This window comes from Drosophila pseudoobscura, chromosome 3 (genome assembly GCF_009870125.1).
Source record: "Drosophila pseudoobscura strain MV-25-SWS-2005 chromosome 3, UCI_Dpse_MV25, whole genome shotgun sequence".
Classification (NCBI taxonomy): Eukaryota; Metazoa; Arthropoda; class Insecta; order Diptera; family Drosophilidae; genus Drosophila; species Drosophila pseudoobscura.
In genome coordinates this window covers 4269491-4293618 of record NC_046680.1, presented here as the reverse complement: position 1 = coordinate 4293618, position 24128 = coordinate 4269491, and the positions used below count along the sequence as shown (strand labels likewise).

The 24128-nt window shown below is 46.5% G+C and overlaps 1 protein-coding gene across 3 annotated transcripts; it reads right to left on the bottom strand.

Moving 5' to 3' along the window:
- Positions 1–2005: 2005 nt before the first annotated feature.
- On the bottom strand, positions 2006–6786 carry LOC4803345 (E3 ubiquitin-protein ligase RNF146-A). Of its 3 annotated transcripts, none has more exons than XM_033378415.1 (2): positions 6352–6786; positions 2006–2647 (listed from the first exon to the last, which is right to left on the bottom strand). In XM_033378415.1, the coding sequence occupies exons 1-2, from the start codon at positions 6619–6621 to the stop codon at positions 2585–2587; spliced, it is 333 nt and encodes a 110-aa protein (XP_033234306.1). In that variant the 5' UTR covers positions 6622–6786; the 3' UTR covers positions 2006–2584. The 3 variants fall into 3 exon arrangements, with proteins under 3 accessions (XP_033234306.1, XP_001360121.3, XP_015039045.2); XM_001360084.4 differs by lacking the exon at positions 2006–2647 and adding an exon at positions 6032–6290 and having other exon boundaries at positions 6352–6784; XM_015183559.2 differs by lacking the exon at positions 2006–2647 and adding an exon at positions 6068–6243 and having other exon boundaries at positions 6352–6784.
- Between the last annotated feature and the right edge of the window lie 17342 nt (positions 6787–24128).

Sequence of the window (24128 nt, the reverse complement as noted above, 5' to 3'; positions counted from 1 at the left end):
AATTAATTAAAAAAATATTCGCCAGGCAATAATAAATTTTGCTCTGTCTCCCCCTACCACCCTTGTGGCATTGCGTATATGTGGCTTGCCCCGAGGTGCAAAAGTTTGCAATAAATTAATTTCGTGTTGAAGAGAGTGTAGTGCGGAGTAGTGTAGGGCAGTGTAAAAACATAGCTGACATCGTAAACCAACACTTTAAAAGCGGTAAAAATGAAACGAAACAGAACAGAACAGAATAGAATGGAATGGAACGGGAATTGGGCGGGAACCAAATGAAATGACACAAATCATGCGGCTTTCTCTCTCTTTCCCGCCCTGCCTACTCCATCTTTATTCTATTATCTCCCTCTCTTCCACTCTCTCGCTCTGGTCAAAAAATTATTTAGTAAACAATTTAAACTTTTCACATTTGTTTCGAAATATGTATGCTGCGCGGCCCCGACCCGACTCAATGGACTTGGCTTATGCAAAAGTCTGCTCTCGGCCAAGTGGCTTAGATTTTTTGGGCCACACACACACACACAACTAGAGAGACAGAGAGTGAGAGAGAGAGACATAATGACAAACTTTTACCACTGCCCGTCCAAGGTGGCAAGAACTATGTGGGATTAGACAATTTGTATGCCAACCCCCTGCCCCCATTCGCCCCAGTGTAAGCAGGAACCCAGCTTGCGGTTGAACAGGCCCGAAGACCCCGACCAGACCCACAGCCAGACCAAGACCAAAGCAACCACCGTCCGCATTAAGCCACAACTGATGTTTACATTTTTAACTACGGCCAAAGAAAAGTTTTGCCTTGCCAGCAGAAAACTCAACGTTGCCAGGCGAGGCTACCATCCTTGCGTTTGCACCCTCCCACTCGCACCCACTCGCGCCCACTCTCACCCTCTCTGGGCCATCTCCATCCCCATTTGGGCATAAAATTTAATGCATATAATATTGGCTAATGATGTTTGCAGTTGCGGGGCTTAGGCGAGCATTAACTTGGCCAAGTCCAGGACACCTGCTGTCCCCAAAGCTGCCGCTCCTGTCGCCCACGACTTACAATATAAGTTACTGAGGCAATTAAGTCCGCAGCATACCAACAGTCGAAGGTGTGGCCATGTTCATTGAATCAGAGTTAAAAGTTTGCTTCATTTAAGATCCGCTGGATATACTGGAATATATGGAATATATATGATTGTGTGAGCTGATCTCATTTCAAACTTGGACAGGTTTATCGGTGTTGTTTGGCCAGGTCAAAATCAGCTATTATTTTGTGTCCAAACCATTTCAAACTCATTAAAAATTGATTGACAATCACCCACCCACACAAACAGCAATCTGTAACTATGGCCAGCAATCTAATTGGAGACTTTATGGCCAACAACACACGTTTTGATGTGTTCCCGTCCCCGTCCCCGTCGCCGTCTGTCCCGGAGGGACATGGACAGATATGTAGATGGAGAGCTGCGAAAGCTGACCAGGGGAGCAATTCCGCTGCATGTTTGATGATTTCCACGTTGCTTACACAGTCAACAGCACGGCACACATGTCGGCTTTGTGATGGGCACGGTATGGCACGGAAGACAAAGCCCGAGTGTGACATAATTAAACGCCGCATCCTGTCGCCGGGCTAATGAGCAACAGAACGAGATAGATGCAGAGAGAGTGAGTGAGAGAGTAAGGGCTGTTGCTCATTTTTCGGGGGATGCTGCAAAGTAGGTTAATGGGAAATTATGGAGCAAGGAGCAGGAGAACGAAGGAGGTCTGTATATGCATTTTAAATGATTTCATAAATAGACAATCTGTTTAATTTAAAGCAGCACCAGAAGAGAGTGAGAAAAAGGGGGAGAGAATGAGGGAATGAGAGAGAGGGAGCACCAGGAAATGACCAGGGCAACACTAGGACGGAAGCGTACGGGCAACAGCCTGACCCTAATGACAGGAAATTGTGCGGTCAATCACGCACAATCTCTCACGCACATAGAGACAGCCACAAAAACAAATCATTTTGGCCACAAAATCATCGTCAGGCCAGCTGCCAAGCCAAGCAGCCTGGCAAATTGCATTCTATTTCCATAATTGAAAGTCAAATTGAGGCGCAAGAACTTCCAACTTTCGAATCGAATTCGCAGATGCGAGCAATTAAGACTCGCACTTGGACGAGCACATCCTCCTCCTTGATCGCAGCCAGACAATCGCATCATCAGTCTTCTGCAGGCATTTGTCTCCTTCACGCGCAGGACATAGCACGCACACGACATGCCATTGGGTGAGGGCGAGACGAGCAGAAGCAGAAGCAGAGGCGCATTTAGTAAATTAAAAGTGAATTTATTGCTCACTAAATGCAGCAATTGCCATGTGCATCCTTTGTGCTCGTATCCCATCTTGCTGCAGTTCGAGTCCTCTGCGAAATGCCCTCGAGTGCGTGTTTGTTTGTCCGCTTAGGTGGGTTTGCTTAATCTTTGACAAGCAGCCAGAGGTCGTTGCCACAGCCAGAGCCAGAGTCACAGCCACTCGGGCAATCAGAGCAAACAATGCACGGGTCGGGATAAGGATGTGCAGGATCTGGATGTGCTTGTGCGAGTGACTCTGGCTGAGGTTAAGGCTGAGGCTGAGGTAACTGTACCCGGGAAAACCAATTGGCCGAACGTGTCCTGGATGCCTGCAAAAAGAAATGTAGAATCTGTGTTCAAACGCGGCAGAGCTGTTGGGCTAATTAATTATATCACTACTGAAGAGAGAGAGACTTGGAAAATTGCGGAAATTACTCTCGGGAGAACAAAGTTGAAGTGCTCTGTCAACCCACTTAGGCTAAGGTTATTCACAATTTTCAGAATCTTCCTGGAAGGATTCCGTTAGATGGTCCTACGACGAGAGCGCGTGACTACATTCTCTGATATGGATACGACACCGACAACTGTTGTCAGTCAGAAGAAATACTTCAAGGAAGCCTAGACCACCCCCACGCACATCCATCAGGAGCTCCGTCCCAAGAAATGATATATGCACACCCCGCTGCTACTTGTGGAACCTCTGGCTAATACAGTTCCATGCAAAGTGCTGCAGTTACAGACAACTTCTTAGCCGTTTGGCTGCGCAGTGAGCCCCTTAAAATTGGCAAAACAGCCCAGAAGTGCACGCCGGCAAAATAAATTGGTAATTGCATGCGGCAAGGCAGGCATTTAATGAAACGAAACAGGACATGCAAATGGGAATGGGAATGGCAAGAACAGATCCTGCTTGCTCTGGTGTTCTGGTGTTCTGGTGCTCTGGTGCTCTGGTGCTCTGCCTCCTGTCGCCTGCCGGGCCGGTGACATAATGAATAGGATTTTGGGTTTCTGCGGCAACGGCAAGTGCCACATCTCGACATGAGCTGCTTGTTGAGGCAGGACGACTCCTCTGCCAGGGCAACATTGCAATTTGCACCAGAGCCAAAAAGGATATGCAAAACGATAGCGCGCAGACAGGGCTAGCAGGAGAGCAGAAGGCGGAGCTGCAGCAGGAGGAGGCAGGAGGGCAGGCATGGAAACAGATGTTGCATCTTTGTTGAAAAGCAGCCAATTTGGAGCTCGCCTCGCCGAAGATAGACATGGCAGAGTGACAAAAATTTAATATGGAAGCCGCCTCAGAAAGAGGCGTGCAAGCGGAAAACAAAGACCCACAAAAAAGGAGTCGTGAGAGCGCGAGACGAGAGCAAAAAGGCGAACAGAATAAACGGGAAAATAATCGGCGCACAATGCATTGGCAATGAGCCAGGGCTGCACACGGCAACGGCTTCACAAAGAGACAGAGAGAGAGAGTGAGAGAGAGAGAGAGTGAGAGAGAGAGAGAGAGAGAAAGAGGGTCTGTCCGTGTCCGTGTCCATGTCTGTGCTTGCCTTTGTTTGCTATCGATAAAATTGTGGTCGGGACATGGGCATGGGCCAGCCGATAAAGCCGCTTGCCAGCAACGAAAATGGGCGTAACAAATGAGGACAGGTGAGAGCTCAAGGGCGTTTACGGGGCCAGTGGGAGGGGCAGAGGGGACATGTAAAAATTAATTAAGCCCCACACTCGCGAACACCATATATAAAGGACGCAAGCTAATTGAGGATATGGCACAGAGATGGGTAATTTCTACACCGAATGACTAGACCACCGCACTCAAACACGAAATTCACAGTGGATCGGCCAACAGTTGGAACAGTTTTCGAGATGGGGGCTATCGATTGGCTTGCCCTCCGCATCACCCTCCCCTTCCTTCAAATAGAACGCTTCAAAAAACGACTGTGTTTGCCTTTGTCTCCTCAAATGTCCACACAAAACTTTCAATTACAGCCTAGTGTCAAAGTTCAACAAACAAACCAAACTGAATCGTGGGGCGGCTGCTCTGCTGGGGGCGGGGCACTAGAGCCCCGACGGCCAGCCCGGGCAAACATTTCAATTTGCCTGCCGACAGCCAGCCCCAGCTGACAAAAGCCAAACAACACACAAAAAGCGGCAGAAAAGAAGCGAGAAATCGAGTGCGGATTGGCCCACAAATCGGACAAATAGTGGCAAAAAATGTTATCGAGCAGAAAAACTGAGTACGGGACGGCAGAGTGTAGGCCAAAACCGCCATTTCATATCCTGTGCGAGGCGGATGTGACAGCGAACAACTGAGCGCCAAATCCAGGCTCTGGAAATCGTTCTGGCTCCAGCAGAGGGGACTGTCAGGGAAGCCTATCCCTATTCCCATCCCATCCCTATCCCAGTTAGTCATGCATTTGCAGCATATTAGTTTACAGCCAAATATTCATCCAGTTACATTCGCAGGTGTTCTGGGCAGGCCAGGCTTGAAATCCCGAGCTGCAGGAAAAGCCAAAGCAAATGGAAGCGCATGGCGAACGCGGGAATCCGCAGCAGGAGGCGCCCACCCCCCGGAACCATCGATGGGGCAATCAAAATAACAAAATTGCAAAGCGCTCGCAATATTTGTTTTCTATCTATTCATGTGTGTATGGGTGTGGCTATGGATGTTGCACAGAATTGCGAGCAGCAAACAGGATCGCAAACATGGCCCAAATGCCAGGCAAAAAATCCGCAAGGAACGGATAGAGTTGTTGAAATGTTTTCTACCCTGGACCAATGTAACAACATAAGGGGAAACTAAAACTTAAAAGGAGCAGAGCGCAGAACTATCCACAGCACTGCGCTCCTCTCCAAACCTAAGCAAAACCAATCCCCGAGTATCTGCAAATATCCTCTGATCTATAGGTCCTATCTTTGCTTCAAATATGGCTTTTAATTGAAGAGAAAATAAATAAATACAAATAAATACACTTTGCTTTGCAGAACTGACTGCAATAAAACCATATTTCAAATAAGCTACGAAAAATATCCAAGCAATTCATCCAATCGTTAGAGCGATTTTCTATCATAATAGCAAATCATTGAAAGAAACAAAAAATTCTCCAAGAAAATTCCTTAAAATCAAATACTAAGCAAATTTCGAATGATTGAATAAATCAGTGGTATCTCAGCTGAATCTTCTTTACCAACATTTAATTTTCAAACATTTTTTTGGGAACATGCTCGCAGAGCTTTTTATTTTGATGCTATTTTTAAAGTGAATATTTCCGAATTTATTGCGGGTGGGCAGTAATTTGATTTACACCAGAAAAATAAACATAAATAAGAACCACACAAAAGAGGGGGTTTTACATACATACATATACATATGTACTAATATACGTGAAACATAGCATGCCTGGCGATGGCTGCGCTGCCCTGATTCTGCTTACAAATAAAATATTTATTTTATAAATATTATTTCATTATTTTCGTGTGCAAGTGCCGCAGTTTTTTTCTGGGGGCTTATTGGCGTAGAAAATTTAATTAAAATGTGGCCAAAATGGCAAAAGCACCACCACTTATGCACTTATCTGTGATTTTAGGTGCAGTTGCAGCAGCAACCAGCACCTTGCCACACAATAAAGTTTTCATCTTGCTTTGAGCTCTGTAAGACGTACCCCTCCGCTGTGTGGGGGATACAAATTAATTATACGCGCCGGAAGGTGGACAAAGGATAGGGGACAATGGACCAGGATAAAGCGCATTTCGCATAGAATTTTATGGCTTTTAGATTTAATTAAAATTCACTCAACTTTGTATTCGTCCCTATCTTTCCATCTATGTACGAATATATCTAATTTTGTATGGTCTGAACATCTTCAGGGGAAGCGGCCCTCTTTTCACGGCGGTCTACCAGTAGAGCAGCAGCAAGTAGAAGGTCCCCTGGCTGAGGAGTATCAAAAGAACCAATAAAAAAACAACCAAGATCCAAGTCTGGGGAATCGAAAGAGGAGCAGGTCGTTGAGGCAGAACATAGGAGGACCTCGCCACTTACAGCCATCCAGTTCCGGGCCACATAATCATCCAGTCTGCGCCGGCAGAGCGGACAGCGCTCGGCCACCCATCCGCGCGCCTCGCGGTATTTCTGCAAGCAGCCCTTGCAGAATGTGTGACTGCACCGTAACTTGACCGGGTTCCGTATCTGTTCCAGGCAGAAGGCGCAGACCTCCCCATCCTCAGCCCCATCCGCATCCCCATCCGGATTATGGATCGAGGAGGAGGTGCCAGTGCGTTGCCGTTGCCGTTGCCGTTGCCGTTGCAGCATGATGGTGATACCGCTGCTGCCTCCTTTCGTTTAGATGTAAATGTCTGTCTTTGTTCTGTCTTTTCATGTGTATTAATGTTGGTCTTCTTAGGTTTTGTGTTTGCTGTGTTTCAATTTGAATGTAATACTAAAAATGTAGATACTCCTTTGACACGAAAGCCAGAGAGCAGGAGCAGTATCATGAGCAGGAGCTGAGGGAAATTCCATTTTAATTAAAATTCGCCGCTATAAATCGGACCGGAAAACACCTTAAGCCGTGAGCAGGACTCCTACTCCTACTCCTACTCCACCTCCTTCCCCTGCCCCTCCGACGCGGCCCAATCAAATTTAATTACATCATCGCTGCCGCAACTCGAGCGGCAAGCATCGAATGCAATTAGTAGTAGCCTTGTAGAACTCAATTAGACGCGGGGCAAGGCAGTCTGCCAGGAAGGGAGGGAGGATGGGGCTTGGAGGCCAAGTGATTCCTTGCCATGTGTCGCAGCGGCCCATCCTTATCCTTTGGCGCGGTGCAAGTCCTTGGCGTGGCAGGACAACGCTTTGCACTTTGAGGCAAACGACCGCAGAGCAGACTACAAAAATCGAACTTCACAACTACTTTGGCCACATCAAGGAGCTGGATGGTGATGGCGATTACTCCAACAAGGTTTTTAATTAAGTTCAAGGCATACAGGCAGACAGGCAGGCAGGCACTAAAAGTCACATCTCATCCGTGTACCCTCTGTGTGTAACCATCCCATTCCATCCCATCCCATCAAAGCCAAAGCCAAAGTCCGTCTAACAAGCAGCTGACAAATTGAATCACTGCTGCTTCAGCTGTTGCCGCGCTCTCAAGTTTTCTGCTTTGTAATTTACCATCTATCTATCCAGCGACTCCTCAGAGCCCACTGCACACACACACATTATTAACGCCCTCAATCCGTGTTGGCCAATTACATCACCATATAAAACGAGTTTACCCTTTCCACAGTCCCCTTTCACTCTGCCCCTCTGTCTCCCTCTTGCTCTGCTCTGCATTTGCATCTTCAAGTTGATTAAAAAGTTGCCAATTGCATGACCATCTGCAGACCCTCCCGTGCATCCCCAGACCCCAGCAGATTCCGGCATTGAATTCAACTTGATTGTTTATTGTTTGGCATGCAGAAATTGTTTGTGATTGTTGCTGCTCCTGCTGCTGCTACTGTTGGAAGGAGCAGGGCAGAGGAAAAGTTTTGCCTCCTTTTGGCAATTTGTTAAATTCCCAACTTGAATTAATTTGCCAGAGTTTCTTTAATTATGTTTATATCTATAAAATGCCCGAGCATTTGTCGAGTTCGAGACACTCGCCGGCAGTTCTAGGGGGAACTTTTCTCGAGCCTTGAACTGTTCTACTACTGCCAGGTGCACGATTCTCCAACTGAAGTACTGTTAGACCCGAGAAACCCAAAGACAAGCCAACAGAAAAGCTGGGAAAGTTCGCCAAAGCGGAGAAACGGCCAGAGAGGTAAAGTTTTGCAAGAGATTCCTTCTGTTATTTGCTTAAGGAATTAAAAGGGAATCAGGAAAATGCTGATTATCCGGAAATAAATGTTTGGTAGGAGAGAGGAATGAATGGACACAGCAGATACATATATCTGTTTCAAATCACATTATAAAACATTTTTCATACAAATCTGATTAAAAATGCTGTTAAATTATTCCTTATTAATTCCCCACCACCTACTTCTCCACGAGGTGTCTCCAGTGCATGCCACCCACTGCTTCCGCTGTTTCTAGTGCGGTTTCCACTAATGAGCTTTCCTACCGGACACGGACCGCGGACCACGGACCACGGACCATGGAGCTCAGCTCAGCTCAGCTCAGCTTCGCCTTCAGCTCATTTATGCTAAGCTTTCAGTGTATTTAGACCACAAAACAGAGCCAAGACAACAGCAACAATGGACAGCTGGATCTGTATCATGGGTGGCTAATGGGCTAACGTGACACCAAATGAATCATGGGACTGGAACTGGAACTGGTTAAAACTGAAACTGGAACAGACGCAGAAGCAGCAGCCCTGCGTTAGTGGGTTAATATTTCACCGGAGGTACAGAGGAGCAAAGGAGCAAGAGAGCAACGGAAACGGATGTTTCGCCCGGCCAGATTTCCTGCCGAAGGCGATTTCTCCGAACAGACAAAGCCCTCGTAATGCCCTCCATTCCAGAGGCGCCTTATTTAATGAGGTTCGCAACTCTCTAATTTCTAGTTCTGTTGCTCTTTCTGCCCCACCACGGGTCCCCCAGCCACTCTGCCACTCTGCTGCTCTGCTGCTCACCTCTGCTTATTTAGCAATTAGTTGAAGTTTTCCCTCGCTTTGCATATCCTCCCAGTGCCAACTAAATGTACGACTAATTAGCAGAAAAGTCTACTAAATTGAAATGAATTATGAAAATTGCATCTGCAGCTGTGTCTCAGGTGAACTGAAGGAGAAGGAGTGGGGCAAGAGGAAGCGTGCAAGGACGAGGACGAAGCACAACTTGCAGAAGAAGATGCCGCACTCCGTTACACTCAGCTCAAGCCCCACTGGATCCTCTTAGGACACTCGACTCGCATCTTGTTGGCCTGGCATTGAGTGGCCTTATTTTGGCATATAATGGCTGCTGCACAACAACAGCAGCAACAGCAGCAGCAGCAGCAGAAGCAGCAACAGCAGCGCCTCCACATTATGGGTCTCAGACAATGAGGACAAAAGGCCATTTACTTGCCTTTGAGGCGTGCACCGAGGCCTTCACCCACTTCAACTCAGTGCAGTTCACTTCACTGGGCGACCGCACATGCATGCAGGCAGGTGGATGCATCCCCCCATCTGCTACCCCAGCCGTATCCTTTTAGCCATCTAAAGGATGGGGCCAAAAAGAAGAATGAAGGCCGTAATTCAGCTAAAATGCACTCTGCACCCACCCTCTGCCCCATCCCCGGCTACTCCGTAGAGGCAGGACGCTTTGTTGCCTGCTCGGATCCATCGCACTGTTCATTTTGTTGATGATGTGGTTGGTCCTTGCACAGAGATGGGACAGGATCAGGTGCGGGATAATTTGAAAGTAGGTTGCACATTTAGTTGCATTGTCTGAGCAGCCACTCTGCCACAGCACGCACCGAGCAATGCATTCCATAAATCATCCATCCAGTGGCAACACTTTTCTTGCCGCCAATTTGTCAGACGATTTGAAATATTAACAGGTCCAGTCGAGTCGAGCTTAGCAATTTGTTTAGGTTCTATCGTAAATTAAGTTAATATTTTTCCGACAGCGGAGGATAAGCGCGGTGCGGCGTTGCGGCGTTGCGGCGGTGCGGCAGGAGCAGCCAATTGGAAAGCCTGTGATATCAACGGGGCTTTCGACAATTCAATTGAAAAACTGGCAAATACATTTGCCGATAGCCAAAACTAAAAGATTGTTGACAGCTCGTTACAGCAACAACAATGGAGAGGAGAGGCAGACAGCCCCAGAACGAGGCAGAGCAGGACTCTGGGCAATGAAAACTATGCAAATGACATGCAATGGCTGGGAAAACTTTCAAAAGCCAGCAGAGCAGCCGGAACTTGGAGGGAGATGGGATTGAGGCTGCTGCAAGGATAGCTGAAAGGAGCAGAGAGCTCCATCCGTACATTCGAATAGGAGTACATACAAGTATGTGTATGTTTATCAAGTTTTTTGGGGCGAATGGCATTATGCAAAGTTGAGCGATTTGGGATTGCTTTAATAGATAAGCAATATGGTGGGGCTTCGTCTGGAGCTGCATTTTGGGAAGCACAAATTGGGATAAACATATATGTACATATTTCGATGGATATGCCAGGATAAACAGAACAAATTAGAATCCCAGATCCCAAGGGTCATCAGTTGCAGTGGTAGTGGAAATTCTAGTGACAATTACCAAGATTATACCATGAAACATGAAGGACTTTCTTAGAATTCCCCTCCCATTCCATCCCATCACTCTTGACTGCCATAATTTCGGAAAAATTCATCATGTAATTTTTAGTATTCATATTTAAAGTCCTGCCTGGGCCACACTCTGCCTTTGGAACCTCTTCCGTTCCCCGCACCACCAAGCCCCAGCCTTCTCCAGTGCAAACTTGAATCATAAAACAAGAAGAAACCACGAAACAGTTCCCAACACTTTCAGGAACTTGAGGACAGGACAGGACTGAGAATACTTCTCTGGACATTCTCTTTCACTCTTCTATGCATTAATTCCTACCTTTTATAATGCAAAAATGAAAGAAATAAGGTGCACTTACCTCACTCCCGCTCCCACCACTCTCAGCCCATCTAAAAACAGTCGGAGAGGGAGAGCGAGTGGAGCTAAGAAGGGAGAAGAGCATAAAGCAAAGCAAATTCCAAGCATGCCATAGCGATGGCGACTACGTCGAGGACTGGCACTCGACGAGGATGAGGAGGACCATGACGACGACGACGACGACGGCGTCAAGAGCAGCCCCGAAAAAAACACTGAAAATGGCGAATTTTTTGTTTGTTCAAATTCTCCTTCTTCTTCGTTTCTTGCTCGCAGAAAAACAAAGACCGAGCTCCAGCCTTGGACTTGGATAGCAGAACATTTTGTTTAAAGTTGCTCTGGCATCCCCCCAGCTGCTAGCCCCTAGTCCGCAACCCCCAGCCCCTAATTGTGGAAATGAGCGAGCGTGGATTACTTTGCTTTGCTTACAGTTGCTTATAAAATGGAGTGCCCTGGCAGCGCGCACTCCGACTCCCCTGTATGCGCAACAACAATTGCCATTGCACTTGAGCAGCGAGCAGTACGTTTACTTTATTATTGCAAGCTTTCTTTCTGCTTTCCCTGTGCTTTCTTCCTGCAGCCCCTGTAATGGCTGTCAGCTTTGCTCTTGGCTTTTTCGCTTTACTTCACATTTTTCTAGTTTCGTTTCATTGTTGTTCCTCTTTTTGCTCATCCTCGATTGGTGACCGAGCAGTATTCCCTCCAACAGGCAAACTAATTTTTTGATTGGAGGAGAACAGAGATGAGTCAAAGGGCAGGCAGGAACCGAGCCAGTGCAGAGAACAGCTTAAGACGCATTCCGAATTATCAGCTAATGAGATCAAAATTCCTCAAGGCATCCATCCGTCCCATCTATCTCATCTTCGCTGACAAATTGGATGCGACAACAGTTTTCTCTGCATAAATACTTCTGTGAAAGCTTTTGAAGTAGGTGTGCTTGTGCAGGTCCTTGGCCACGGATAAGGAAAGGGATGTGCCAAAGCATAGGGATAAGGATGCGAAAAGCTGAGTTGAGTTGAGCCAGAAATTGAATACGCCGTCAAGTGTATTTGCAATCATAACATACATACGCATGACACTTTCCCTAAGCCATCACCACCCCAGCCAAGAGATGCAATTGGAAATTCCCAGAACCAGGACATTTCCTGCATTCACAGACGGGCAGACAAAAATGTGAAAATTAGTTTAGAGACGATTGTGATCTGCAACGGCATTCGATTAGAGAATTTAATTGGCAAAATGAGAACATCAACCTCTCGACCATCAACAGTAACTGCTTAAAAATAGTCCACTTTAAGTCCTTCGCAGACGGACTGCCCGAGAGAGAGAAAGATAGAGAGAGGGAGTTACTGACGAAATAAATTGCTGTATCAGCTGCTGCAACTATGAAAGGTTGTATGCCACAGCCACAGCAGTATAGGGCAGTATAGGGCAGTATAGGGCAGTATAGGGCAGTAGAGGGGTGTGGGGGGGTGCAGCAGCAGCAGTAATGCCACATTACGTACACGCCAGCGCGGCCACAGAAACTCACGCTGTGTGTGCGGTCTTGTTTGACTGCCACCAGGTGGCTGCCACCGCTGCTGCTACTGCCACTGCCACTGCCACTGCTGCTTTTCAAGTAAATATTTTCTGCACTTGGCTGCATAATTTATGCTGGATGTGTGTGTGCGATTGTCGGCCATGAATGCGAACCGAGCGCAAATCTCAGCGGACTCAGGAGTGCCCACACATGGCTGCACTCCCTCAACCACATACTCGTACTTCTGCCCAAATATTAAGCACCGTTTCACTGGTCATCTACTGTCTCCTTGGTCTCCGCATGTGCAGATCCACAATCGCTTGTTCAAATAAGTGGAGCAATCTACACGGAGTCTTATTAGAAATGAAGCCTGGTTTTTCCGTCATTAAAAGTGCCCGAAAATTCGCAGGCTGGCAAGCCTAGCAGAACCCTAACAGAGCGCTAGCTAGAATTGTGGCAATTAGAGGAGAATGGGACGGGACGGGGCCTGAGACTCTGAGAGGAAAAAAGTTTTCCCCTTGCGCTGGGAAAACATTGGAAACAGAGGGCGAAGCGCACGAACGCACGAATAATTAACAAAATTTGCACTTTATCGCAGGATGCAGCAGGCAGGACGCCCAGGACCAGTCAAGGCAGACTTTAACGAGCATACGCGATGGTCCTCAGTCCTAGTCCTGCCACTGCCACTGCGTCTGCTACTGCCTCCGTTGCACGAATATTTTTTTTCTGCCTTTTCTTCTATGCGCTGCCTTCTCTGTTCTGTTTATTTTTGCCGCTTGGCATATGACGGAAGCTGATTTGAGGCAAACACAGTAACACATTTAGCTGGCAAACATGTTGGTGGCTGAGACTGGGACTAGGAGTGCCACTGCCACCGCCACTGCCACCGCCACTGCCACTGCCACTGCGACTGCGACTGGGTAACGGAAGCCGGGGAAAAACCTAGCATTGGGCATGGCTTGGAAATCGGAAAATAACTGAAACTGTCAACGGGAAGGGAAGGGAAGCGAATGGAAGCGGCTACGGCAACGCCAACGGGAAATGCTGAAGCAGGCAAAAGGCGCAAAATCAACAGCGCGCGTTCAGGCTTATGCCTCTATAAATGTATGCACTTGTGTGTGTTTGTGTGTGTGCGGCATGTACATATATGAGTGTGTGTGTGCTTAAGTGTGTGGAAGTCGTTGGTGCTGTTGTTATGTGGGCATTGGTGTGTGCATCAGCAGCAGCAGGAGCAGCAGCAGCAGCAGCAGCTTGGCAACTAAAATGCAATTAAGCCAAGCTGAAACAAGACTTTTTGCTGCCTTAAACCTCAGGCTTAGACCGCTCTCTCCCTCTCTCCCACTGACAAACACATGCGAGGCGAGGAGCTCTGCCGCATTACTAAGCACTTTTTGCAATTATTCACATTTTCCTTTTAATTGGAATTTAAAGTGCTGCAGCAAGCGAGTGCGAGCGAGCGTCTGGGATTCAGATTCCCAGCATTCTCCGCTCCGCCATTTACTCCTATCTATCCTTTTTCCTTGTGATACCCTTGCAGAGCACCTGCTGAGGAATTCCCTTTGACAGCTCTTACCTTTGCCATCGATAATTTTACTCAAATAATCGGCTTTGGCTAACAAAATAAATTGAATAAATGTGTTCAGCTTATGTGAGGAATGGGATCAATTATTCACACAATTTGTGCAACAAAGTTCATTTATACTGCATGCTCATTTGAATGACATTTTATTTGCGTTTTTCAGTCCTTTAATTACGCATCATTTTGCGGGAATTTCATAAAATTACATTGCAATTATTTATCGGCAAGCCCCAGTAAACATTCAATTGAATGTGACTTTCTCTGACATGGAAATTATCAACAGTCTTTAGAAAAAGATCTGGGATCTGTTTGTTATGGTACATACTCGTGATACAGCCGGAACACATAGTGATCAGAACTTTGAGAGATTTATATGTAACATTTTAATCCTATTTATATTAAAAGCGAACATTTATAAATGTATGCTATGCTTTTGCTATTTAAATAAAAAAACTATGGCATACAAGAAACGAAAATAATAGCTCGAAAGAAAAGCCAATTTACATGAACAAAAAAATTGCACGATTTGTTGCGCATTTCGCCGTGAGCAGGTGGCAGGTTTTAATAATGTAAAGTGTTTGCTTTGCATATAAATATAAATATAAATATAAATGTAAAAATAAATGCAAAGGATTAATATATGTGGTGGAGTGGGTGAAGTGGGGAGTGCAGATTTCACTGCCTGGGGGTACTGCCGGGCAATCAACGGGACGAAAGCATATAAATTACATCGTTGTGGGGCAGATTTGAACGGACGGGACGAGCTGTCCGCAGTTTAATTAATGTGCCAGTTAGGCGATGTAATTTTGCCATTAAAATGCTCATTTAATGCCGAGCGAGCGGAGGTATTAATGAATTTTAGCATACATATATACATATGTGTGTGTACTTACCTCGAGAAGGGCGTGAGCGAGAGAGCAGAAATTTGCATATTAATGATTGAATGATTTTCAATTGAATTTCATGGCGATTCGGTTCAGTTTTTGTAACTTGTAACATTTTTTGCAGTACTGCGTACTTAATCAATTGCAGTGAAATGTCATTTTAATCATTTCCAGCGAGTGCATTTGCTAATTTTTTCCCCACATGTGACGTTAAGGCCATTGTGTGTGTCCGTTAATTACATGCGGATACGGTCCAGCAAGGTCAGCCAAGTACCATTCATACTTTTTTCGTAATTGTAAATGTAATAGCAAGGTGTTGAGCAGGCATTCGCATAAATAACGCATTAGCCAGCGGCAACAGTTAAGCGAAACCAACCCCAGTGCAGAGACATGAAAAACACCAGCTCAACATGGTCCACAAATTATGCAAATTACCTTTTGGCAGCGAACTCTTTAAACAGCCGCCAGGAGTTTGAAAATATGAAATTATACAAATACGAGTACTGTGTCGTGCAGGTTTTTCTGCGAACTTGATGACGCTTCATGTACGAGTACTATAGTCCGGAGATAGAATCAACTTCCAGAAAAACAACTTCACAGCCACGTCCTCTCGATTTTTAGTCACTTTTTGACACTTTGTACTGATGTTCGTTATGCTTCCTGGATGATACTCCATTCTGGCTGGTTTCCTTTACTTCGGATTCGACTGGGCTGCAGATTTTCGTTGCCAGACACGAAGCTGCTTTTGAAACTGCTGCTGGGTGACGCTGGTGGGTTACAGTTACTGGATACAAGACACACACAGGACGCAATGATTTCAACTTGTGAGCAGCGAAATGCGTTGCGGGGGTTTTTATACCGCTGTCCGCGCCATCGCCATCCCGAACGATGAATTTTCCGGGTGGGGATATGCAAAAGAAAAGAAGCGCAAGACGCACGGAACGCTTCGGCAGAGCAGTGCAGAGCAGAGCGCTGCGGAGCAGCCTTCAAGCACTTACACAGATGCAGAGATAAGCCCTCAGAGTGACGGTTGCCTGCTCCCACACACAGCTGGAGGCGGCAGCAGCAGCAGCAGCAGCAGCATCCAGCCTTGCCGAGAGGGGAACATCGGCTGACCTGCGCATGGACTGTCCCAAAAAGCTCCTCCCAAAAGCTCAGCTTTTGGTCGTTCCTCGTCGTGTTTGGCCTTCGGCTCACGTTCATTTCCAGCGGAGTGGAGTTCATTTCGGCCGAGTTTCTTGGCATTTCCCCTCCATGCTGCCACCGCTGCCACTGACGCTGCCACCGCCACCGCCAGCGATGTGGGAGGGCGATGGTGTTAGTGGGCGGGTGTGCGGGTTTTCCTGTCGGTGGATCCAGTTTTATTTCGTTTCGTTTCGTTTTGGCCGCTGCTTCAATGCAGTGCAGTTATTATTATGCGCCGGCTTTGTCTCCTGCTCTCGCTCTCGCTCTGGCTCTGGCTCTAATTTACAGTTTCATTTAGTCGGGGTCGGACTATAAATAGTCGGCACTCATTTGCCGCCAGACGTGGGGCTAACATCGCGGGGCTGGCTTTCCATTTCGCAGACACGCGTGCCGTGCCCCCGATTCCTGACCTCCCCCGACACTCCCACAGAGCCACCTTCCCACCTAGCCACCGAGCCACAGCCATCAAATCAAACACGAAAATCAAATTTGTTAACAGCGTTCAAGTGGCACAAAACATAGAACACTGAGAGCGGCAAAAGGGAGGCAGGGGCTGGCCCAGGATTCTCCTACCTGACATAAATTGTTACTGTTGTTGCTGTTGGTGCTGCTACCATTAAAATAAACCGCTAAGAGGGCAACATTTCGGCACGCTCCGGGCCAAGTCGAGTGCTCCTCGCCAGCTCCTTTGCATACGAAAGGCCAAGAAATCGTTGAGAAATCAGTGGAGGATGTGGTGCGGCGCGGACAGGGCTGGGGGTGTGGGTGTGGCAAACACCCACTCGATAAGCGACCGGAAATGGCTGTTTGCTGGCAAATTGGTTGCACGGCTGGCTCGCAACAAAACCGTATATAATTTTTGCACTTAGCCCAGCTCGTACTCGCATTTTGTATCGTACTCGAGTTTTGCCCACTTGCCACATTCAATTAGCCACGAAAGCGGCACAAAGCACAGTTGGTTGCCAGTTGTTGCCGCCAGTGGCTGCTGCAGCCATAAAGCGGTGATTTCTAATTTCGATCTGTCAAACGCAAAGACCCAAGATCGATGGCAACCGATAAAAAAATGTATAGAAAAAGAACGGAGCAGAACGGAGCAGCGGTGAGAAGCGTTTCCCTCCCCCTATTTCCAGTCACAGGCAATCGGGAAAATCTCGTTCTCAGTGTGTCTGAGTCGGTGTGGGTGTGTGTGTGTGTGTGTGTGTGTGTGTGTGTGTTTGTGTGTTTGTGTGCTTCCAAATCATTTACAATTCATGTGGAAAATGTTCGTCTAGTGCATTGTGCAGGAATTTATGTTTAAATAAAAGGCAGGCAGAATCGTTGGCAGGCTGTGGCTGGCGGCGGAGAACTGACCTGAACAGAACCTAATTCCGTTTTTCGTATTAACTGGAAATACGTGCAGATCTGAAAAATTTAGCTCCCAAAGGTGAAGAGGTCCTGCTGCTCCAGCTCCTGCTCCTGCTGCTGCTGATGATGAGTTGGGAAATCCGAGCAAGTGAACCGTATTTCGTGTGTCGTAGGATGCCCAACCACCATTAGGGCTGCAACGGTTGCAAGTGGGGTAAACGGGAACCAGAAAGCCCCCATGCGCTGACCATTAGACATAAGCTGCAATAACCATCTCGTGAGAGGGAAGCAGCGCGAATGTGATGAGAGCAAACAAAGCAAACGATGAAGGAGAGCATGGGGTAGAGTAAGAACGAGATAATGGAAGAAGTTTCTAGTAAGATATAGAAGGTGATGGCTACTTTATCCATAGCATCCTGTTCACCACAGAATGGGTTAGAATAAAATCACCACAGAATAAAATCATTCCATGGGACATACTCGTACAATCAAACACCATTAGATAGACACATAGGAACTACCCATATAAAAAGAATACATACTGGTACGATTTGATCCAAAGTGATTGGATGAAATACAGTTTGGAAGGACTGTATTCGACAATACAAGACCTATTCGTCTGTAGTTTCAGGTAGTAATCCTTTCCTCCCCTATGGATTATAAAACAGCACAAAATCGACATCGAGAAACCCTTCTGTGTTCGTCACGCAGTAATTGGATGGAACCTCTTATAAATTGGCGAATTTCGCTAAAGCGATCCTTCTATAATCGGCTTTGCTTCAAATAAAAGCAAAGGAAAGCACTAAGAGCGAACAGGTTAACAACAAAAATATACTCGTAGTGTTTCTAGTGTTTTTGTTCAAATGTTTAAACCCAAGCAATTGATTATATATGATCATAAGTTGTAGGTCTGAATGAGTAGATCACACGCACATATTTAGAATTTGCAATATTTATTTTTTTTATTTTATAACCGTGATTAGGTTCCCCTCGGATATCCCAAGATAGAAGTTTTCTACAACTTTTATAAAGATAAAACAACACCCAAGTCCAATGGCTTGGGCCTGTTGAATAAGTAGCACCACACCGCCAATTAGCCATAACCGAACTTCATGTCCTTTTGGTTGCCTTTCGGCTATCGTTTGGATCCATCATCAAATCGCAAATTCAATTTGTTTGACACAATCTAAACCAATATTTTAGCAAAGAGAACTCGGCGGGACCAGATCCTAAAGCCCTATGTTCGTGGTGCAATGGAATGCGATGGCGATGGCGATGGCGAAACTGTCGAGCAAACGCTGCCGGCATCGGCAAATTATGACCACAAAAATAAACGAGTTACGCAAAAAGGCAGAAACTGTGCACTGTGCACTGTGCACTGTGCAATGTGCAATGTGCACTATGTTCTAGCACTGGCTCTAGCCATGGCCCTCTCTCTCCCCCTTCCCCAATCCCATTCTGCCTGCCACTTGCCTCTGGCATGGCCGTTGCAGATCCTCATGCTCAAAGCTATGCCATGGCCTGACAGCAGAAAACCAAAAATTTTGATTTATGGCCAGGGCATAAACTGCATTTGACGCGCTTGTCTCTCTCTCTCGCTTACTCGCTCTATTTTGCTCTCTCTCTCTCTCTTTCTTTCTCTCTCTGTCTCTCTCTCTGTCTCTGTATGCGTGAAGGAGGGAAGAACACGACATGGAACGGTGCATGATATGGCTACATATATAATCAAATAGTAGCAACAAATGCGAGGATACTACCGACTCGTCCAGCCATATGAACGGTGACATGGCAGTCACGATATGGCAGTGAGAATGCCATTTTTCCTATGGATTTTTATCGTGTGCGTGTGCGTGTGTGTAAGTGTGCTATCTGTGTGAATATGTGAGTGTAGCGGAAGTGCCAACGCAATATTGTGAATCTGCCACACTTCCATACACACTCCTTCTCAGTCTGTGGCTCACATATGGAGTTCTCCCGCTATACGATGTAATGATGATTAAGCATTGTAATGAAATTGCAAATTGGCGCCGCGCGTCCCATCGAAGGAGTGGAAAGGGAGAAAACTGAGGCAGAGAGCGTTGATTTCCAGCATTTCATGGCCAAAAGGCGTGCCTCTCTGTACGAGAATGTGTTGGGGTAATTGTGTTGTAGTGGAGTGCCCAAAGCGAAATAAAACCACTAATAAGCCAAATGACGTGCATTTGTCATTAACTCTGCACAGAGCTATGCCACGTCATTATTGGCTTGAGGTTTGGTCTGAGGCTTACATTTAGGCTGAGGATAGGGCTCTTAATTAAATCGCAGTCACACCAAGGAACCACTGGTCACAAAGTCGGAATACCACACCGCAGAATGTTTGCATACTATAACTTGCGGTTAGCGGAATAATACATTTTGAAGCATTTTGATTTATAAATAGTAACGGTATGTCCACTCTATAGACATGAATTAAAGATCCTGTGAATGGTCATACAAGTCTCTTTACAATCCATCAATTTGTGTGCTCAAAAGACGACTTTGTGGTTATATTGTAATTTCAAAGTATAAGGAAGGGATCTACTCATCAAGGCCTACAACCAAATGTAATGTCTCAGTAGAGAACAGCCTAGATGTAAATTCACACTTACTGTGTCACTCTACCATAAAATTGATGGTCGTTCTGCTCTTTTACGACCTTCTTATAATTAACTCGTGTTTTTTTATTTCACACATATGTATGTACCTACATATGTATAACAATTCCACATTGCAGAATCGGATTTCGTACAGGTAGCCGATATTTTTGGTGGACATCCAATTTGGTTATGGACTTCATATAGGACCATTCATAATCGAAATAAATCTGTTCCAAGCACTTTTCAAGCACTCGGAATAAATTTCTTACACACCGTGAAACCCATACAATTTGTCGAAAAATATCACCACCCACAGTGGAGTGCCGACATTCCTTTTTTAATATTTTTAAAATAATTTTAACAAAAACCAGTAACAATAACAACAGGAAGAAGCCTCCAGGACAATGGCAGTGCCTTCTAAATAATGATATCGTTGGGTCTGGGTATGGGCCGGGTCAGGCAGAGTAAATGCAAACAAACCTGTCGAAAAAAGGCCGCAAAAATGTTACATAATCAAAATAATGACTCTGAAGAGGCAGCGGTGGGGGTAGTACATGATTCAAAGCCACCAAATAGACAGCATAAATAGAAAAAAAGAGAATAAATAAGAGCAATGACAAAAGTAAATTTTAAAATTCCAACAATGGGGGAGGGGGGAGCGAGGCTTGAGAGACGGTTTCAGGCTAATCTCTCAAGTGGCAAATGCATTCAAATGAATGTCGTGTATATTGAGGAGCGCGCTGAGGCAGGGGCAGCCGCCAGATGAGGCAAGGTGAACTAGAGAAGCTGCTGATGCAGCAAGGACAGCGTTTTCAATGGCAGCAGACGGAATAGTGGGGCCTTCACTCGGTAGCGGGGCTTAGCACATGCACTTGAAATTTAATATCGTCCTCGCTGTTGCTGTCGCTGCCGCCGCTGCCGTACATACCCATCGACTTAGCTGCATTTTATTATAGCATACTTTCCAGCCGCTTCGCTGTGGCCCGCCTGGCAGCCAGCACAATAATCCCTCATATTTATTTTTGCAAAATTATTTGCTTTGTCTGATTGCGGATTTGCAGCTGCAACGTTTGCACAGTTACTTTGCCAGCAGCAGCAAGAGTGGCCGCAGAGCCACAGAAGAGGCAAGCAGAGCAGAGCCATCCATAGGGGTCTTCTCCGACAGCCGACAGCCGCCAGCCGCCAGCCGACAGCCCAGAGATTCGGTTCGAAGCAATGAATGAAAGTTCTTTACAGGCGTTCGGGCCAGAGCAGGGCACTCATTTAATATGAAAGCAAATTGCATAAAATCACACCTGCAAGCCAACTTAGCACCCCCTTCCCCCTCGTTCAACCACTCAGTTGCCTGGCAGCCAATCCCTGGCGCTTAGCAGCAGGCAGAGCGAGCAGGACATGAGTCCGAGTTTCAGTCGTAGTCGGAGTCGGAGTCGGAGTCGGAGGACTGTCAGACATCCGTGGCCGTGCAAATATCGACTGCATGGCTCCGATGCAAACAACATGCTGCCCATCTAGCGAGGTCCTAGTGATGTCCTCATGTCCCCTGCTTGGGCACTTCCATCCCCAATTCTCTCCCCAACGGCTTGACAGTTGTAAAAACACTTTTATGGCCGCATCCCTTCTCTAGCTATGTCTCCGGGAGTGTGTCCACATCCCACATCTTGACTGCATGCCAAAAATACTGCCACAGCTACAGCCTCAACCGTACCGTACCGAACGGAACCGAATGGAGGCTGCATCCACTGCGCTGTCGCCCAGTGATTACGACGTGGACAGGAAAGTGCGGACCAAGTCTGGGTTGCTTCAGAGCCTGGCAGCCCAGCCGCAAGTTTATGATGTTACACACACACACACACACACACACACACACAAATAGAGAAAGCGAGAAGTGTAGGGGGGCAGAGAGGTACAGAGCGACACATAAAGTCGCGTAATGGGCCAGTTACTAATTTTGTAGACATGTAAAAGTTGCGTCTTCCGTCCAGGAAGAGCTATAAAATGTTTGCCAAACTCAAATTGAAATGCTGCAAAATACCGAAATGATGTTGTTAATGCTTGAGAGCCTGCTGTTAGTGGGATATCATGATAAAAACAGTTTTCATTAAAGTCAGTTGTTTTGGGTTGGTATTTTTTGATCGATAGATAGAAGCACTTCGAGTGTTGTACAACCTCGAGAATACCTGGATGTTCCATGTGTGGATGGTTTAAGCTCTTGGCTATCTGTTATTCGTCTGCTATTTCTTAAATAACTTGTATATAATATCCAGTGCCTCCTGGTATTTTTATACCCGGTACTTAAAGGAGTATAGGAGTATATTAGATTTGTGTAATGCCCAGAAGCATCCGACCCCATAAAGTATATATGTATGTATATTCTTCATAAGAGTCAATAGCCAAGTCGATAGAGTCATATCTGTCGCCCGTCCGTCTTGTTTGACGCCTAGATATCAGAGACTATAAGAGTTAGAGAAACGACATTTTGTATTCACACTCCTGTGATATCACACTGTAACAAGTGGCTATAGCAAATGACCATATCTGCCAGATTACCGAATGTGGATCAGATCGACACCTTAGCTTTGTATTATAAATACAAATCAGTCTTTTATATGAGAATCAACTCTAAACTTTAATCACAAGTAACCGTCCGAAGGGCAACAACAGCCTACTCACTCCTCGCCACTGTTCGCACCGCTCTCTGGGTCCGAGCGGAGTGCGTAGGAGCATTGCATGCGCTTAGGCGTTGGCTTGTCGGTAGCCCAGTGCTTATGTAGCTGTCAGGGCCACGCCTTGTCGGAGTTGGCACTGTGCAAAACGCCCACGTTGCAGTGGCATCTTCTGTTGCTGTTGCTGTTGTCAGCGCTTCGATTTTGCAGTTGTCGACAATAAATTTGTGCCCGCTCATTGTCAACTAAAATCAAAAACATAATTCAGAGATGCAGACACACGCACACCGATGCGACCAGAGACCGCAATGTTATGCAATATGTCTGGGCGGGTGTGTGTGTGCTGTATGTGTGTCGGTACTTGGCATGAAATTAACACAAATGCCAAAACAGCAGCAGCCGCAGCAGCAAGTAGGCGTGGCTGGTTGTGCGAGGCCCAACTGGACGCACATCCAGGGTGGCCACAGTCCTGCAGGCAGGACTGCCACGGGCTCTCCTCTGTTTGAGCTTGCATTTAATGCATTTGCAGCAGCAGCAGCAGCAGCAGCAGCAGCAGGACCACAAATCGGCCAATCCATCTAAGCAGGCAGACACCAACAGCCAGCAGCCCACACGATACGAATACTCCCCTTCCGCACATGCAAATGACTTCCGGCGTTCAGATACGTTGTGTTTGTTTAAAGCAAATAGCAAACAACGATCCGACGGGCAACCTTTAAATATTCGAAGACCCATACTTCGCCCTCTCGCCACCCTCTGGGCTGGCCACCTAACGACCCACATGACAACCACTAATCTGCACTTGTATGGACATTATATGGACATTTGTAATTTCCGGTCGATGCGATGCCGTTTTTATGACCCCGCTCAGAACGCATAAAAGAAAATTTGCAACAATAGGGCTTACAACAATAAGCCCGAATCGCACTGACTGCTGACCGGAAAAGGAACAGAGGCTGCCACCAGAAGAAGGGTTCGGCTTGAACTCCAGCACGGGTGTCAGCCACTGGGTCCCACAAAGGGCCAACACTTCAGCTCTCTCACTATTAGAGGGGGGACTCCCACTCCTAGAGTGGAGCTCATTCGGGGTGCGCTGGCAGCAATTCGATTCTGTTTACGAGCTCGCATAAAAAGCCGAGTTTTATTCCGAGCGGCCCAGAGTCAATGCCAATGTGTCGGCGTCTAATGAGGCCCACCGAAAAAGGGGTTGACAGGCGCACACCGTCACACCCATCCTAAGCAAATATACTGGAAAATATGTTGGCATGCCACATTTGCTTAGCTTGAGAAAATGTTTGGCTTATTGCCTTATTAAGTTCATAAAACTGTCAAGTATTTAAAGGCAAAACGGCAAATGCTCATGAAATTATAGCCAGCCCAGCACTTGCCAACAACTGCCAACCAGGATACACACACACACGCACGTGTTGTGTAATTCTATGTGTGTGGGTGTGGGTGTGT